Source organism: Anoplophora glabripennis, unplaced genomic scaffold (genome assembly GCF_000390285.2).
Source record: "Anoplophora glabripennis isolate ALB-LARVAE unplaced genomic scaffold, Agla_2.0 scaffold17, whole genome shotgun sequence".
NCBI classification, from domain to species: Eukaryota; Metazoa; Arthropoda; class Insecta; order Coleoptera; family Cerambycidae; genus Anoplophora; species Anoplophora glabripennis.
In genome coordinates this window covers 879,057-897,174 of record NW_019416231.1, presented here as the reverse complement: position 1 = coordinate 897,174, position 18,118 = coordinate 879,057, and the positions used below count along the sequence as shown (strand labels likewise).

Sequence of the window (18,118 nt, the reverse complement as noted above, 5' to 3'; positions counted from 1 at the left end):
CTCTCTAACCTACTTACAGCATGTCCGAATGCAAGCTCTAGCGACACTCTAACCACCACTACCGTCGTGCCGACCACAGTCGGCGCCGTGCCGGGAACGTCGACTCAACAATACATAACGCCCCAGCAGCAACCCGTCTGCACGCCCGTGCAGGCCCCCTGCAGTCACGTGGCTAGCGCAGCGCCGGTCCAACAGTCGCACCACTGCCAGCTGCCCTGCACGCAGCACCAGCAACTGCCCCAGACCCACCTGCAGCAACAGCAGCAGCAGCAACAACAACAGGCGACCCACCAGGTGCAGGCGGCCACTCAGACCCCGCAGACCACGCAGACGGTCGGCAACGACGCCAAGAAGGTCGTGAAGACGAACGGGGACGGCATCAAGTTCAAGAAGGGCAGGGTGCTGCGGCACCAGAACCAGGCGCAGCAGGGCAATAACTTCCAGCAGAACCAGAACTACCAGATCGATCATAATTCCGGTGAGTGGGTTTTTTCGTTTCGTTGGTTTGGCTAGTTGGTTGACTTCTTGTAAATGATCCTCATTAATCTTTGTTACTTAGAAATTGATTTAGGTCATCCCCGATTTTCATTCACTTGTAACACGTTATGCGAGGTGTAACTTTGAGTGGGGGGGGAGGCCACGTTGGCTTATGTTTTTGCCCGACTGGCACCCTGTTGTCATATCGCATCAGGAGAATCGATGTTATGTAGTTCACCTAACTAGATCAACGCCGGAGGTCATTGTTACTCAAATTCACAAACCAAACACAGTGCTTCAAAAAAAAATTTCAAATCTATTTTATAGTAGCTGCCAAGACAAATACATAGTTGAGTCTATGATTCTCATAGACATAAACATTTCCATTGTATGATTTATCAATAAAAAAAGAATGTGCAATTTGGTACATTTGAACTACTTTTCCAGAAGCTGCAAAGACATGGAAAATTGGTTCTCGTAAACTATTGCAACCTATGATTCATTAAATTCAGTGTGATTAGAGTGTACATTTGAACTACTTATCTCCGATAAATAATTACTATACTATTTGTCGACTCATTCCTATAACTAATTTCTGTAAAATTAAAAAATAATCATTTCAGATTAATTTTTTTGTATGTTTAAAAGATTTATTTATATAAAATATTTAACGTTTTAACAAATCTATTTTATAGTAGTAGGTGTTTTTGTAGTCTTTTAATGTGTATCGGAATTTGGGAGCTGCACTGTGTCGGCGTAGACAAGGATTCAGAGAAACACATTCTGTACCCATAAAAAAAAAACTGGCTCCCACTTCAAGTTACCCTCTGTATAAAACCGACTTTATAATAATACTAATTAATTCCTTCAAAATAAAATATTAGTCGAGGCTTTGTACTTTCATCGACATGTCTAAACGCTCCTCCTAACTCGCAATAAGCGCCTTATTTTCCCGAATTGAACACCACGAACTCCATTTTATTGCAGCAATCACCCAGTACAGCGGCGCCAACCAACAGCAATGCGCGAACACCGTCATTTCCCCGTGCATGGACGTAGATTCCGAAACGGAGAGCAACCACGATACCGCCCTCACTTTAGCCTGCGCTGGCGGCCACGAGGAACTCGTCGAACTGCTCATAAGCCGGGGCGCCGACATAGAGCATCGCGACAAGAAGGGTTTCACCCCCCTCATCCTAGCGGCCACTGCTGGCCACGAGAAAGTCGTCGAGATCCTACTGAACCACAACGCAGACATCGAGGCGCAATCTGAGAGAACAAAAGACACTCCCCTCAGCCTGGCCTGTTCCGGGGGCAGGTATGAGGTTGTCGAGCTCCTGCTGAACCGTAACGCCAACAAGGAACACAGGAACGTGTCCGACTACACTCCCTTAAGCCTGGCCGCTTCTGGTGGTTACGTGAACATCATCAAGCTACTTCTCAGTCACGGGGCGGAGATTAATTCCCGTACCGGATCCAAGCTGGGCATATCGCCGCTTATGTTGGCGGCGATGAACGGGCATACTGCCGCGGTCAAGCTGCTCTTGGATATGGGCAGCGACATTAACGCCCAGATCGAGACTAATAGGAATACAGCGCTTACTCTGGCCTGCTTTCAAGGGAGGCATGAGGTTGTTAGTCTTCTTCTTGATAGGAAGGCCAATGTGGAGCACCGAGCAAAGGTAAGCTGAGGAAAAATACTACATTTATCCCACTTCTGATCAGAAGTGGGATATTTGTAAGAACGGCATTAGATTTCGGATTTGTATGATTTTTCGTTACAGACTGGACTCACGCCGCTCATGGAAGCCGCCAGCGGCGGTTACGTAGATGTGGGACGGGTCCTCCTTGACAAAGGCGCCGACGTCAACGCCACCCCTGTTCCTTCTTCCCGAGACACGGCACTCACTATAGCCGCCGACAAAGGTCACGTCAGGTTCGTTGAACTCCTGCTCTGCCGTGGCGCCCAGGTTGAGGTTAAGAACAAGAAAGGCAACTCCCCGCTGTGGCTGGCCGCCAACGGAGGCCACCTGCCCGTCGTCGAACTCCTGTACAACGTTAACGCCGACATAGATTCCCAGGACAACCGCAAGGTGTCCTGTCTGATGGCCGCCTTCAGAAAGGGCCACGTCAAGGTGGTGAAGTGGATGGTGCACCACGTCACGCAGTTCCCCAGCGACCAGGAGATGATGAGGTATAATTCCACGGTGAGCGATAAGGAGCTGCTGGAGAAGTGCCACGAGTGCGTAAAGATCATCCGCGCGGCGAAGGAGACTCAGGCGGCCAAGGCGAACAAGAACGCCTCGATACTGCTGGAGGAGCTCGAATCGGAGAAGACGCGGGAGGAGTCCAAGAGATTGGCAGCGGCCAGGCGGCGGGAGAGAAAGAAGAAGAAGAAGCTGGAAAAGAAGGAGGAAAGGAGAAAGTTGTTGGAGGAGAACAAGAAGAACGAGAACTACGACGAGAAGCAGGATAAGAAGCAGCAAAGCATAGAGGAGGAGAAACCTGAGGAGGACGGTGAGTGCTTTGCTTTTAATTATTTGCGTTTTTTATTACGATCAACTTTTCTGTAAAATTTAAAAAATAATCATTTCAAATTAATTTTTTTGTAATTTTAAAAAATTTATGTAAAATATTTAACATTTTATGCAAAAAAAAAATGTACAAAACATATCTTAGTTTTTGCTAGTTTGTACATTAGAACTACTTTTCCAGCAGCTGCCAAGACAAATACATTGTTGAGACTATGATTCCCCTAGAAATAAACAATTCCATTTTATGATTCATCAATAAAAATTGAATGTGTAATTTGGTACATTTGAAATACTTTTCCAGAAGCTGCAGACGCAAAATTGATTCTCGTAAACTATTGCATCTTATGATTCATTGAATTCAGTGTGATTAGAGTGTACATTTGAACTACTTTTCTCTGATAAATAATTGCTGTACTATTTGTCGACCAATTTCTATAACTATTTTCTGTAAAATTTAAAAAATTATCATTTCAAATAAATTTTTTTGTGAGTTTAAAAGATTTATGTAAAATAATTAAAATTTCATGCAAAAAAAAGTACAAAACGTGGTGACTTAGTTTTTGGGAGTTTGTACAGTAGAACTACTTATCCAGCAGCTGCCAAGACAAATACATAGTTGAGTCTATGATTCCCATAGACATAAACAATTTCAATTTATGATTCATCGATAAAAATGGAATGTGTAATTCGGTACATTTGAACTACTTTTCCAGAAGCTGCAAAGACGTGGAAAATTGATTCTCGTAAACTATTGCAACTTATGATTCATTGAATTCAGTATGATTAGAGTGTACATTTGAACTACTTTTCTCTGATAAATAATTATACTATACTATTTGTCGACTCATTCCTGTAACTACTTTATCTTTACATAAAATCGCCGTATTTAATCTCAAATCTTAAAGAATCTGTTACAAAAAATGCTTTATTTCCTTTTATACTAACTGATAATGTTTCCACAGAAAATGTCCCGGAACCCAACCCTTCGATCCGAAACGGCGACTCGAACGACAAAGAAGAAGGGGACAGCGGAATAGACGCCAACAGTCAAGGCAGTTGCTCCAGCGCCGACCTCAAGTCCAAAGAGAAGCGCAAAGAAAAGAAGAAGAAGAAATCCAACAATCCCTCAAAGAACGGCGAGCCCCACAACCGCTCGAAGGCCGGCTCGAGCAAGGCGAATGACCTACAAGAGTCCCCCGACAAGGGCGGCAAGAACATGGACGGCAAGAGCGGCAAGCAGTGCTCGATGAACATAAGGAAGGGCCTCGTGTTTGAGGCGACAAAGTCCCCGGCGGAACGCGACGATTTCGAAGCTACAGGCAGCGACGTTTACGTTTCCTCTAGCGGTAAGAAGTCCAAGCAGAGTTATGACGATCCGCCCCCTCAGCAGTCGAAGAGTTCCACCAGCCCAAAGCAGTCTAATAAGAGGGAGGAGGGATGGAAGGAGGTGGTCAGGAAGTCCTCCGTTCAGACCGTTTCTTCCTCGGAATCTGGCGTTAAGAAGGTTTCCGTGCCGTCGAATGCCATTTCGCGGGTGATCGGTAGAGGTGGTAGCAACATTAATGCCATCAGGGGCGCCACTGGGGCCCATATAGAAGTTGAGAAGCAGAGTAAGGGGCAAGGAGAGAGAATCATCACTATCAAGTAAGTGTACAATTTTATTTTTTTTTACTTCGTTTAAGATGAAAATTTTTTTTTTGCTTCACGATTGTTGGTTTCTCTAAATTTTAAGTCGGTTTCATGGAAAAAAATTATTTTAAAAGATTTTTTTTTTAAATAATGGCATTTGTTTTGTTGAAATGATGAAATTTTTTTTTGTTTTTTTTGCTTCACGATTGTTGGTTTCTCTAAATTTCAGTCAGTTTTATGGAAAAAAATTATTTGGAAACTAAGAATTTTTTTAAATAATGGCAGTTTTGTTGAAATGATGAATTTTTTTTTTTTTTTGCTTCAGGATTGTTGGTTTCTCTAAATTTTAAGTCGGTTTTATCGAAAAAAATTATTTTAAAAGAGAATTTTTTTGTTTTTTTTGCTTCACGATTGTTGGTTTCTCTAAATTTTAAGTCGGTCTTATGGAAAAAAATTATTTTAAAAGAATTTTTTTTAAATAATAGCATGTTTTGTTGAAATTAAATTTTTTTTTTGCTTCACGATAGGTTTCTCTAAATTTTAAGTGTTTTATGGAAAAAAATTATTTTAAAAGAATTTTTTTTAAATAATGGCATTTGTTTTGTTGAAATGATGAAATTTTTTTTTTGTTTTATTTGCTTCACGATTGTTGGTTTCTCTAAATTTTAAGTCGGTTTTATCGAAAAAAATTATTTCAAAAGTAAGAATTTTTTTTAAATAATGGCATTTATTTTGTCGAAACTACATTGCAGGCCTTCTGCACATGTTCAATTGAGTCATATTCATTTTTACAAACAAATAATCGATAGTCGCCTGTCTTCCAATAATCTCAGACAATTTAATTCACTGTTGTTTAAACCTTTAAAAAATTTATTTACAACAAATGTAGGTGTCCTTTTTATAAAAAAAAGTATCGAAATTGGAAATTAAATTATTTTAAACTTTAAAAAATCAGTGCTACCATATATTTAGCGAATCAATTTACAATTCACTGTTACTTGGCGATTTTGACAAAAATTTTATTAATAGGGGGTCATCCGAGGCTACCAAACAGGCACACAGTCTCATAGCGACACTGATTAAAGACCCAGACGTGGACATCTTGTCGATGTTGCCAAAAACAAATAAAATCACGGCTTCGTCAACTACCCTGTGGGACAAGACACAGATAGGAGTAAGTATTATCGACGGTCTTATGAGGTTAACTTCCGTTTTACTATCGTGTCATTTTGAATTTTAGACTAAGAAAAACGCCGGAAAAATCGTAATGGCCACCCAGTCCACGGCCTTCTCATCAAACTCGCACCAAAAAGTAATCCAAACCGTCGCTCCATCCATAACGCAAGCCAGTCGTTTTTCCACAACTTCGACGGTGAAACTCCGCGGAACTCTCCCCGCGGCGACCGCCAGGGTAACCGCCCCGAGATTAGTCGCCCAAGCGGAAAAGAACGCAGCCGCTCAGGCTCAGTCCAACATAATACGCATGCCCATTTCCCACGCCTCTTCCACGTCAAGTAGACCCGCTGCCACCACCAAAGTAATTACTTCGTCGGTAAACCAGACGTTTGCCGCCAAACTGACGGAAACCTCCACCACCCAGTTGATCATAAACGCAAACCACGGCATAACTTCTAAGCCTAGATCGTTGGGATTGCCACAGTCCTCGGCCGGACCGATTTCCCCCCAAGCGCCGTCTCACTCCGTTAGCAACACTCAGTCGTCGCCCAACAGAAACGCCCGCCCCGCTCCCACCGCTTCAGCCCCACCCACCATGGGACACCTGCCGATCTTTGGCAACGCACCGCAACCGCATTCCGGCCAAGGAAACAACGCCATACCTGGCTCGGACAACACGGGTAGCATAAGGAGCTCCACGCCTAATCTGATTCAGAGCAGCGCAGTTCAACAAACCGTGGTCCAAGAAGAATCGGCCAACGTTCAGACCCCTTCAGAGTATTCCCTATTCAATAACGCGGATCACTGGAACAGGCGGGAGCAGGAGTATCAGAAGCCCGTTAATTTCGCCGCCGTTACCGGCGGGGGCAATTCTCAGTCCATGGTCCAGCATAAGTTCATAGATCAAGAACCGCCGCCGCAAGTGGACGCTTCTAAGGCGCCGGGATACAGGGGCGGTGCCGTTTGCTCCCCCGTTTCGTCCAAGACGAGCAGTAACAGCACCACGCCGCCGAATATATCCGTGAACAACACCTACCAGACCTACCAGGAGCAGGGTAAGAGCCAGAATAACCTGCCGCCGATCGGCAGCAGCGTCGTACACAACAGGCCGCCGGTATCGCAGAACAACCCGGACTACTTCGGCGAGCTGTTCAAGACCGGCTCGAGTAACATTCCCAACATGCTCAGCTTGAACAACGAGGGGCACCTGTTGCAATCCTTCAACCAGATCCAGAACCTGAACTTCTCGCAGCCGCAGCCGCAGGTTAACATCCAGCAGTCGGCCAGCATGTCCCGTTTGAACCCCAAGGCGCCGGAGTACTCCAGCTACAGCATGCAGAACAAGCCCGCCCCGCACATGTACAACGGCTACCAGATGAACAACCAGAACAGCATGTACATGTCGAAGCAGCAGTGCGGCATCGACGGCTTCCATCGTTCCAGCCTCGGGTCCGCCCAGAACCGTCTCTGGATGCAGATGCAGCAGCCGTCGTTCTCGCAGCAGTCGGAGCAGCTGATCACCGGCATAGCCGGCATGACGATCCACAACATCGCCAAGTTCACCGGGAACGAGGTGTTGGAGAACGGCGGCGAACTGGGGATCGTGAACAACTCGCCTAACATGTCGCCCAATTTGCCGCAGGCGCACAACTTGCACCCCGACAGCGTTTATAACATGGAGGACAGGAAGCCCCCGCAGCCCATCGGTACGGGGAGGAAGGCGTACAGCAACCCGATCGAGAATTGGAGGTTGAACGATAAGCCGGATAAGTGGTCGCTCGGCGGAAATAACGCCGACTTCTCCATACGCAATCCCCAGATGTACGGGGAGGACCTACCGCCGATGGACTACTCGGTAAGTACATTTGATTTTTTTTGTTCCCGTATGTTGTATCGAAATCGGAAATCATCCGCAACTCCACAAATGTTTATTTTTCAAAGCAACAAATATTTAAAAAATTATTTTATATTTCGTAATTTTTATTTTTCTAATTTTTTGATTTTTTTGTTCCCGTATGTCGTATCGAAATCGGAAATCATCCGCAACTCCACAAATGTTTATTTTTCAAAGCAACAAATATTTAAAAAATTATTTTATATTTCGTAATTTTTTTTTCCAATTTTTGTATTTTTTTGTTCCCGTATGTCGTATCGAAATCGGAAATCATCCGCAACTCCACAAATGTTTATTTTTCAAAGCAACAAATATTTAAAAAAATTATTTTATATTTCGTTATTTTTTTTTTCTAATTCTTATTTAATTCTCGTCAGTTTTAAAACATCCCATTTTTTAAACAAAAAAGTAAATTCTCGCTTCACGTATACGTCATTTATCTTTGGCGGAATTTTATTTCAATGTGAATATTCCCGTAGCGTCAGATGCCCGCATTGGATACGTCCCATTTCATCAACGGGCCTCCGTATTTCAATCACCAGCCTCCGCTGAATACAGTAAGGCATGATTTCATGCAGGATAACTTGAAGTTGGATCTTTCCTGGGACAACGCCGCAAGGCCAATACCGGAACTTCAAGACAAGCAGCATGTGAGTACCGTTAAATTCTGATATTTTACAGCGTTCCGTTAACCTAAAACCGAAATTTTGATCTCGACAAATTAAAATACTCGTTTGTTTGATAAGTACAGCTGTGAACAAGAAAAGGTTCTCCCACGTAAAACGTTAAGCAGAAATCTTAAGATAGTTCAGATTGCCCTGTCGTATATGTGTAGATGTTCATTTGTTTACATGATTTTCAAGACAAGAGTTGCGGTTTATTGTAAACAACTAGATATTCATTTGTTTACATGATTTTCAAGATGAGGGTTGCGGTTTACTGTAAGCAACTCGTAGATGTTCATTTGTTTACATGATTTTCAAGACAAGGGTTGTGGTTTACTGTAAACAACTCGTAGATGTTCATTTGTTTACATGATTTTCAAGACAAGGGTTGCGGTTTACTGTAAACAAGTCATACTCTGAAAATCATTCAATCGGTAAACATAGTTTGAATTTTGGGATTTTTTTTAAGAAAACAATACATTTTTATAGATTTTATTACAGTTTGTCTAAATATGAATTAATGCACAAATAAAAGACTTTCCCCCAATTTAACACAGATTTTCTATAAAATGGACTTACTTTGAAACACAAATAACTTTTTGGTATAAAGAAATTTGTAATTTACGATACTGCATGTTCAAAACCGGCAAATTACAAATTTTTTTACAGCAAAACGTAATTTGAATTTCACACTAATTCCATTTTATAGAAAATCTGCGTTAGAACGGAGGAAAGTCTGTTATTTGTGCATTCATTCATATTTAGACGAACTGTAATAAAATCTATAAAAATGGTCGAATAAAACGAACTCGAGGTCAATTTTGGAAAATTCAAAATGGCGGACCCAAATTTGGCGCGAATCTGTTATTTTTTGAAAATTTGGTTGGCCATCTTGAATTTTGCAAAATTGACCTCGGATACTAGCCGACTAAAACCCCGAACTTTAATGATCAGTGACCCCGAGAACCTCGTATACCAAATTTGGCGCAAATCTAATTTTTTGAAAATTTTGTCGGCCATCTTAAACTTTGCAAAATTGACCTCGGATACTAGCCGACTAAAATCCCAAACTCTAGTGATCAGCGACCCCGAGCAAAAAAAATTCTTTGTAGTTTTCCTATCTCTCGTGAATTTTTGCTATTTTTGACGTGTTTTTTGAGGTTAGAAAATTCCTGTGATGTGATAACTCAATTCTGACACCGGATTCGTGATCAGGAGGCAAAAATACTACGGATAACATATGTCGCATGAAAAGTACAGACAACTTTTGTTTTTTGTGTGGCCGTGGAAAACTTTTTCTTGTCCGCAGCTGTACGAGTATAAATAAAATCCGAAGCAAAAGATTTGCGAGGCTCAATAAACTGCTTTTTTGCTCATCGTCATCGTCTTTGCAGGTGTTTAATAAGAGGTAATGTTGTTTTCAGGGGTGGACCAACAAGTGGAATCAGTAATCATAATGAACACATGAACTATAAGCGTATTTTAATTAAGTCCAAAAAATCGTGCGAAAATTAGCTTCTCTCTTTGTGATTTTTGGAATACAAGTTTTTGCAGTAGAGTCTAGGTCTAGTTTTTTTGTTAATGGTATAAAGTATTTGATCGTATCGGCCCTTTATACAGGTCATGTTTCTGGCAAGTGTTTATATAGTCTTCACCTCTGCCCCTTTTGACGCATTTGGTGTATATAAAGAAAAAAAAAAAAATTATTCAGACCCATTTATTGTAGTTGATTGCATGTTGATTTTGTTTTATAACCGCTTATAGTTTAAAGACTATTTTATGATCGTTATTTTGTAGCAGGAGGAAATCTTCAATTGTGGAAAAACGGCCGCTGGGGGGTGGGGGCCCGCCCGCTCCCCCCTTCCCAGTCCGGGAGTTATAGACATAATAATTATAAAATATACTAAACATATGTAAAATGTAGTAGTTGCGCAAAAAAGGTTATGAGGGATTGGCGATTAAGGGACAAGTATATACTTGTGATTCTTTGTTCTCTAATCGAATATATATTTTCTTTCCTACATGTTTAAGTGCAGTGTTTGTTTGCCACTGATGAAATGTTGCGCCTGGCACGACAAGCACTTGTGGGGACAGGCCGTCTCTGCTAAATTGTAGGATTATTATTATACGGAATATTATGTAATATTTGCTTGTACATGAAGACTTAAATATATCTTTATGCACTGTACGAGCCGTTTAGTAATTTCCCCGAACACCCCGTCTTCATTTTTCCTCACACTCTCGACACGAACTTCGTCTTAAGGTAAGTACCATTTTTATTATACAGAGCGTTTGATTTATACGTAGATGGGCACGTAAAATTCTAAATAAATCCTAAAAGTTTTTAAACTGATTTTCTCAAAATTGCAGATCTAAAACTTCTATTCCAAATTAACGATGTTGTACACCCTTTTTTTGTGCAAAAAAGTGACCGAAATGTGCCAGAATATTTAATCGGAGGCAACTAGCAATCCATTATTATAGATTTTATTACACAGTTTGCCTAAATACGAGTAAATGCACAAATAACGGACTTTCCCCCATTTTAACGCAGATTTTCTACAAAATGGACTTGGTTTGAAATTCAAATTACTTTTTGTTGTAAAGATATTTGTAATTTGCATCATAAATTTCAAATTTCTTCACAACAAAAACTAATTTGAGTTTCAAACAAAGTCCATTTTGTAGAAAATCTGCATTAGAATGGAGGAAAGTCCGTTATATGTGCATTAATTTGTATTTAGACAAACTGTGTAATAAAATCTATAAAAATGTATTATTGGTTACCTATTCGCTATAGAGACCTCTTAAAGCACTGTGTTTAGTCTGTACATATATATTTTAAATCGCAAATGAATCACAGTAGGCGAGGGATTATGTGTTAAAAACAAATGACAATCACAATGAAAAGAATGTTTTACAATTTCTTTTTTTTTTTCATGTAACTTTATAATATAGAGAAGAATAGAGGGCTCTACCCTCTTCAGTTTATTTTCTTAAATTGCCTTATGAAAAATTAATTTTATTTTAACCTTATCGTAATTTTCATGGCCCATCGCTGGACAAGCTAGTATAACCTCAAACTACACACGCTAGCCACAAATTTAATTTGTATACAACTTTTTCCACATCACAGAAATTTAACAACGAAAAAACACGTTTTGTGGAATTAAAACTGAAACACCCTGTAAATTAAAATTAAAGCTTGTCAAAATTAAAAAAAAAATTGAATTAAAGACAGTAGATCAAAATCGAATAAGGCGTTTATTAATCTTAAAAATTGAATACACTTAACGATGGTTTTTCCTCTTTGTCATCCTTATGAAAGTTTCGGTATCAGGTTTCGGAGGTATAGGTGGCTTCGTCTCGGACGGCAACGGCGGAACTGGCGGAGCGTGTCTTGGTATACGGATATTCTGCAGCTCCAGTATCTGCAACATCACGTCCATTTCTACCAACTCGTCCAGTTCTCGTTGGTAGAAATCGCTCCGTTTGGTGCTCCCTGCGAAGATACGTGAAATTGAAAAGGTAAGTTTATTTCGTCACCTCGTAATACAAAAATTTAAACGAACGGACAACTTTCTAACCTATTAGTAAATTGAAGGCGTCCGTCCAATAGCATGCCGTTCTTTCGTCTTTCGCTATAAAATTCACTTGATTTTCTAAGTGGTTGACGATGATGGAAAATGCTTGCTGCGCAGACTTGCACCTGGAATTAAAGTCGTATTATCTGTATTTAAAACCGAGAGTATACACTTACAAGTTTGAATGTTTGCAGTTTTTGCCGATCACTACGTGCGTTATATCGCATATTTTAATTTTCTCCAGAAGATCCATTTCGTTTGTTTTTACGCTCTTGATGTCGTAAATATGTAGTTCCCTTTCGTTTTTGCTCAACTGTACGAACATATTCCCCGACGTTTTCTAAAACAACGAATTTTAAACAAAATCGTTACCCACCCGTCTCCGTCTTACTTTCTCTAGTACTTTCGGAAAGTGTGCTCCACGTTTAAGGAAGTTGATCCTGTTGTTATAAATATGTTCCTCGTTTTGTTTACCGAAATCGGTCTTCATCTGCTGTATACAAGGATGAGTCTTCAAAAGTATTTTCAACTCGTCCGCCCTTTCGTCCTAAAAAACGAACCGCTAGTTTTTATACAACTTAACTTTGTGTACCTACCTTCCACCGCTGCATCACAACGTCGAAAGTAATGTCCGTCATCTCGTTAGTGAGAGCTTTAAAATCGATGGGCCTCTTTTCCAGCACCATCTTTATTTGTTTCTCCAACGCGTTCATTACCTAAAATAGTTCGAATCGGTTAAGTGGAAACTGCGAAGCAGAGCGTTAAAACCTTGGGGTAATCGTCAATCGTCGAGACCTTCATCTCTCGTCTCGTTCTCGACAACAACCACATCGCTCTGGAAAATAATTCCAGGAAAAAGGGAGTTCTTGAAGAACAGTTGAAGACGATCGGTTGGTAGAATATGCTTCTGTTGTCGGGCTCCATGCCCAAGTGTAAGATCTTCGCCAACATTTTCACAATTCTGAAATTTTTTTAGATATAGAAAGCTCAAATGGTGTCAGATAACTCTGAGGCCGAAATATGGTAAATGGGCTAATTAAACTTCAATTCCAAATTCATGAATTGATATTTCGCCCAATTATATTTTGGCCTCACGATCATGTGGTAGAATTTGCGTTCTTAGTAATTTAAAAAAAAACCTTTGACTCGTGACGAATATTCCAGGTTCGTAGACTTTTTCTTCGACTTGCGACTGGTAAAAGACTTTATAATGATGTTTTTTGTAGTGCCCTGATAACAAAAAACGCGTTAAACATTATCCCGTTTCAAAAGCAATCTTTATACTTACTTAGAGCCTCTAACGTCAAGTAACTTATTCTATAATTATCGTAATCGTAAGCGATATCTGATCGTGAACCAGTAACACTAGACTTCCGTGAACTAGTATAGCTTTTGTCACTTAATATCGATGCTAGGGAAATCCTAAATAATAAAGTATTTGATGTCTTTTCGAATTGTAACACTGTAAAAAAATTATATTACCTCTCACTTTGACTACAATTTATATTTTCCATTGACGCGTAACTAATGGGGTAATTCATGTTATTTTCGTCAAAATCCATCAGTACCGTTAATCTCTTCACGTCCTCTTCGCAAAGTTCAAACTCTTCCCGTTGAAATAAATTACTGTCGTTGATATTGATTTCGTTATCCAACGCTTCTTTGTACATACTAAAAATTGTTAAAATCGAGACATTTCTTTTCTAACGCCGACACCTACCTTAACAAATAAGTTTGCAAGACGTACAACTCGTGTTCGGTGTTTTTCTCTAATCCACCAGGTACGATGATGTACCTGTAAATACTATCCCTGTTCTGCTTCAAGTTCATTTCCTTGATGAGTTGCTGTTTTTTAACGCCTTTGCAAAGCTTTATTATCGTATTTATCAGCAGGAGGATGCCGTACTGTAAACTCCTGTTGTTCTCGTTCCATATATAAGGCGTCAAATCCGTTATCGGAACTTCCTTGATTATCTAAAACGCTCGAAATGAATCGTCACAAGTTCAAAGCCGCCGGCTTACCTTTTCCTTCCATGGAACGAACACTTGGTTTTTCTGGACGAGTATCTTGTGCAAGATGGACAAAGCGTATTTTAATTGCTCGATACTGTTGTTGGAGTCTTTGATAATGCTAATGGTTTTGTTTAGGATGTTTTGCGAGGTATCTGCGATGTGCCCCTTTTGAAATAGGTGGCATATGGTGATCAACAGAGGAAGTACCTCGTTTTCTTTCAGTTGGTTCTCGATGAAAACGTTTATCAGGTATTTGTGGGTTTCAGATTGCACTGGAAAAAAGATATTTTGTGGTGGTGGTTCAATTCATGCGTTAACGGCTCGTGAAAATCGAAAGGGTCGTATTTCGATAACGATACGAGAGATCTCACCGTTGAATCTGAAATCTCGAAAAGAGTTGTTGCAAAATATAGTCGCTTTAATTTTCACGAGTCGTTACAGGTTATAAAATATATTACCTAATTTTTCGATGAAAATGGGGTCCACAGACAATTTAAGTAGGTCTTCGAATGATATAGTCTTTTCTAAGCTTTCGTCAGGGTGATCTATATGAGGCAGTATTCTTTGGTTAAGTAAATATTCAATTGAAAAGACTATTTTCAAACAATCGCTATGCTGGATGTCCTTGTATGTATTCTCGGAAATATAAGTGTTTATAAATGGATTTTCCTTTGTTTGGATCAACTTTAAGCCGTACACAGGCGACTCAGGCTGCAAATTTGTTGTTAGAAATATCGATTAAAAAATCAAATATATTCTTACCAATCCAGCTTTTTTGCATATGTCTCGAACGATCTCGCACAAAGTTTTACTCTTATCTAAATCGTACAAAAATTGCTCCTTGCTTTCATGTTTTTCCACTGAAATTTTCGCGATATTAGACATGGTTGCTCTAACACATAACTGCGTGCTATATTTCAGTTAATTGATTAAATTTAATAATTATTATGTTTCCTGTATACTGATAAAGCCATAGATAATGTTATCAATTACTCACAGCCATAGGTGTGGTATGCGGTTTGTAAAATATAAGCTGCAGATACGCATTTTGTAACTTAAAGTGCTTCATTGTAAATAAACTCACTTTGATTACGTAATTCGTAATCCAAGAAGATAAGAAATGATTTACTAGCATAAAAATTATCATAAGTAAATTTAAATTCGTATTGCACAAGTTATTTGAACTACTTGTTCCGTTGGTAGATCAACAACCGTACACGCGTGCGGTATAATTGGTTGCCGACAACAGATTGTGTTAATAGAACGTTACTTGTGAAAAGAACGCAACTAATGCAACAGTAATACCAACCTATCGAGATGTTTTCCATTTAAATTGCATTAATTAAAAAGTCACAAATGATGGCAGTTACCCAAAAATGGTCAATGTTGGAAGTGGGAAAAGTTGCTAGAAATATATAATAATTATTATAAAAGACTGATTCAAATAAAAAAAAATGATGGATCATTTAACCTTCGCTAACATAAATGGAAAGATCTCCATATTTAATTTTTTTTTTCTATTGTGGCAACATTGATGTAAATTAACCTCAATTTTTTAAAGTTTGTATTTATTTTGTATTCTGTAATTAGTACATTTTCACTAAAAACTGGGTAAATGAAATAACACGTAATTTAATTATGTTTTAAATGTATAGATTTTGACGAATATTTGTCGTTACTACTTTCCTATACCGAAAATGAAATTGGATAAGATTTGTCGAACCTGTTTATTGGAGAAGGCCAATTTAAGGCCCTTGTTCGAAGCCTGCGTAGCGAACATGCTTATGTCCTGTGCTTCTGTTCAGGTAAGAAAATGCTTTTTAGTACCTTTCGGTCACTTTTATTACTGTCGTAGGTGATGGCAGGAGATGGTTTACCTAACCAGATATGTACCCAGTGCTTGCAAAGCGTTAACAAAGCATATTCCTTCAAACAGTTGTGTGAAAAATCGGACGTTACCTTACGAAACTATTTAAACATAAACTTGCAGACGATTTCACTGCAAGCTGACACCATGATCAATCAAGTCAAGACTGATTTATTTAGTACTAGCGAGGTTCTACAACAGAGTTCCCTCTTTCAAGATATATTCAATGACGCGACGACACATTCCTTAGTCGAAACGTTCACAAATCAGAATGCCAGCACAGGTAAAGCACTAAAAGCCAAAGTTTATCCTATATTTATCCGAATGTTTTAGTTGTTTCTGATTTGGCGGAAACCATGCAGAGTTTACAGACGATCGCCGAACAGTGTTTGCCGGAATCCTGGGAAAGCGACGGGCAGATAGTGCCCTGCAATTCCCAAGAAGCTTCAGATAACTTCAATCTAGGGCCTTTCTATAAGTGCCAGTTTTGCGAAGATATGTTTAAAGGTAAAATCGTACATTACGTAGTGTGTCAATTGATTTATTATTTGTTTTAGACGAGTGGTCTCTCGCTGAACACATAAAAGGTCACACGGGCCAGAACAAGTACTTCTGTAATATTTGCAACAAGATTTGCTACAGCTCGAATGACTTAGATAAGCATATCGTCGAGCACACTTTTCTCGATTTGGACACTATTAAGAATAATTTGGAACCTCCGAGAATCAAGGAAGAGTTCAAAAATTTTATGTGCAATGTAAGTTTTTAAATATTTTTGTAATTTTAATGCCTGGAATATAATTTTGTTGTAGATTTGCGATAGGGGCTATACCGATTCAAGGTATTTAAAGAAACACTTGAAAGAGGTTCATTTCATCGATACCGGACCTATTATTGAATTAGAGAAGAAGCACGTGTGCAATTTATGCGGCAAGAGGTAATAAGGGCTATCACTACTACTATTAATAATTCGCTGAAAGATTTCCAACTTATATGTTTTAGATATAAACAAAACAAACTGCTTCTGATGCACATGAGAACGCACACCGGCGAACGGCCTTTAAGCTGCGACATCTGCGGCAGAACTTTCGCTTTGCCGAGTTCCCTGCACAAACACAGGAATATACACTGCGTGGAGAAAAAATTCGAGTGTTCCGTCTGCGGTAAAAAGTTTAATCAGTCTTCGAACTTGAATAATCACCTTCGCACGCATACAGGTAATAGCAATTCTTGTTTGTCGGGTACAACTTTAATTATACTGGTATTTCGTAGGGGAAAAGTCTCATATTTGCAGCATTTGCGGTAAAAGTTTCCTGACGAATAGCAGCCTCGACGTTCACGTGAGGATTCACACCGGAATAAAGCCGTATACGTGTAACTTCTGCCAGTTGTCGTTTACAAGTAAGTAACGTAGATAATTATTTTTTAGAAATATGGCCTCGGATTCATGTTTTCACACATTTTCAATACGTGACACATAAAACGTTACAGCGTAGCGTCAAAAGTGAAACGTTTGTTTCTAATTTTTATAATAAATTCTCTATTTAGGTGTGCAAATGTAAGGTTTGTACAAATGAGTTGCTTTTAGTGTTCTTTTTGCAGCCAGTACGCAAATGAAGAAGCACCGAATGATCCACACCGGAGAGAAACCTTATCCTTGCTGGCAGTGCGGTCGTTCGTTCCGCAGGAAAGAAACTAGGGATACCCACGTCCGATATCATACGGGGGAGAGACCGTTTTCATGTAATATTTGCTCGAAGAAGTATATCGCTGCTAGTCATCTAAGAGTAAGTTACTCCGTTTCAATTTTATTATTGTTATTATTTACATTATTGATTAGCGTTTATAGCGTAATAATTTTTATGGGTACATTTAATTTTTTTTAGGAACATATGAAGACGCACAGCGACGATAGGAAGTTCGAATGCATCGTTTGTCTGAAGAAGTTCTTTGACGGAAAGACCTTGAAGTCGCACATAATGACCCATACGGGACAGAAGCCTTACGCCTGTCAGTTCTGTGGCAAACAGTTTACTCAAAACGGCGGTTTACTCACACATGTTAAAAATTGTCACGGTCAATAAAATATAAAAGAATGATGTAATAGTTTCTTTTCGATGTCCCTTTCCTATTTATTGGTAAAAAAGATAGTTGATGCCAAATTTATCTTTAATGAAAATTTCGTCAAGATTTTATATATTTTGTGGATCATGTATCGGGATTGCAGAAGCTTGAAGAGGTGTTTGCCGCGTCTGATAAAAAAAAGTGTATTCTGGAAA

At 39.5% G+C, this 18,118-nt stretch overlaps 3 protein-coding genes across 16 annotated transcripts in view; 2 read left to right on the top strand and 1 right to left on the bottom strand.

Moving 5' to 3' along the window:
- The window catches only part of LOC108917841 (ankyrin repeat domain-containing protein 17), a 52,640-nt gene extending 42,077 nt beyond the window's left edge, over positions 1-10,563 (top strand). For all 13 annotated transcript variants that reach the window (XM_023455208.1, XM_023455220.1, XM_023455202.1 and 10 more), the window contains 8 exons: positions 20-478; positions 1,465-2,159; positions 2,262-2,994; positions 3,974-4,655; positions 5,670-5,814; positions 5,881-7,671; positions 8,190-8,360; positions 9,800-10,563. In XM_023455208.1, coding sequence (XP_023310976.1) covers positions 20-478; positions 1,465-2,159; positions 2,262-2,994; positions 3,974-4,655; positions 5,670-5,814; positions 5,881-7,671; positions 8,190-8,360; positions 9,800-9,826 — 4,703 coding nt within the window. In that variant the 3' untranslated portion in view covers positions 9,827-10,563. The remainder of the gene's footprint in view (positions 1-19; positions 479-1,464; positions 2,160-2,261; positions 2,995-3,973; positions 4,656-5,669; positions 5,815-5,880; positions 7,672-8,189; positions 8,361-9,799) is intronic.
- A 1,057-nt stretch (positions 10,564-11,620) lies between these two features.
- LOC108917776 (engulfment and cell motility protein 1) lies at positions 11,621-15,088 on the bottom strand. 2 transcript variants are annotated; one of them, XM_018724527.1, is made up of 14 exons: positions 15,057-15,088; positions 14,735-14,832; positions 14,431-14,683; positions 13,982-14,244; positions 13,680-13,933; positions 13,442-13,630; positions 13,248-13,381; positions 13,099-13,189; positions 12,728-12,920; positions 12,556-12,675; positions 12,351-12,506; positions 12,136-12,299; positions 11,963-12,084; positions 11,621-11,877 (listed from the first exon to the last, which is right to left on the bottom strand). In XM_018724527.1, coding segments are annotated over exons 1-14 (2,250 nt in total). In that variant the 5' UTR covers positions 15,058-15,088; the 3' UTR covers positions 11,621-11,665. The 2 variants fall into 2 exon arrangements, with proteins under 2 accessions (XP_018580043.1, XP_018580042.1); XM_018724526.1 differs by lacking the exon at positions 15,057-15,088 and having other exon boundaries at positions 14,735-15,046.
- Positions 15,089-15,588: 500 nt separating this feature from the next.
- LOC108917819 (zinc finger protein OZF-like) lies at positions 15,589-17,938 on the top strand. The gene is made up of 9 exons (XM_018724581.1): positions 15,589-15,777; positions 15,828-16,122; positions 16,173-16,346; positions 16,397-16,596; positions 16,652-16,776; positions 16,842-17,056; positions 17,112-17,240; positions 17,442-17,626; positions 17,726-17,938. Exons 1-9 carry the CDS (start codon positions 15,670-15,672, stop codon positions 17,921-17,923), a joined length of 1,629 nt encoding a protein of 542 aa, XP_018580097.1. The 5' UTR covers positions 15,589-15,669; the 3' UTR covers positions 17,924-17,938.
- The last annotated feature ends 180 nt before the right edge of the window (positions 17,939-18,118 follow it).

Bases quoted from the DNA above. Each gene is read 5' to 3' on its own strand.
- LOC108917776 (XM_018724526.1), bottom strand. From the start codon at position 14,857: ATGTCTAATATCGCGAAAATTTCAGTGGAAAAACATGAAAGCAAGGAG. The intron at 13,934-13,981 runs GTAAGCCGGCGG...CGAGCGTTTTAG, and splicing joins TCGTTCCATGGAAGGAAAAG to ATAATCAAGGAAGTTCCGAT. The intron at 13,631-13,679 runs GTAGGTGTCGGC...AACAATTTTTAG, and splicing joins TTGCAAACTTATTTGTTAAG to TATGTACAAAGAAGCGTTGG.
- LOC108917819 (XM_018724581.1), top strand. From the start codon at position 15,670: ATGAAATTGGATAAGATTTGTCGAACCTGTTTATTGGAGAAGGCCAAT. The intron at 17,057-17,111 runs GTAATAGCAATT...GGTATTTCGTAG, and splicing joins TCACCTTCGCACGCATACAG to GGGAAAAGTCTCATATTTGC. The intron at 17,241-17,441 runs GTAAGTAACGTA...TTCTTTTTGCAG, and splicing joins CTGCCAGTTGTCGTTTACAA to CCAGTACGCAAATGAAGAAG.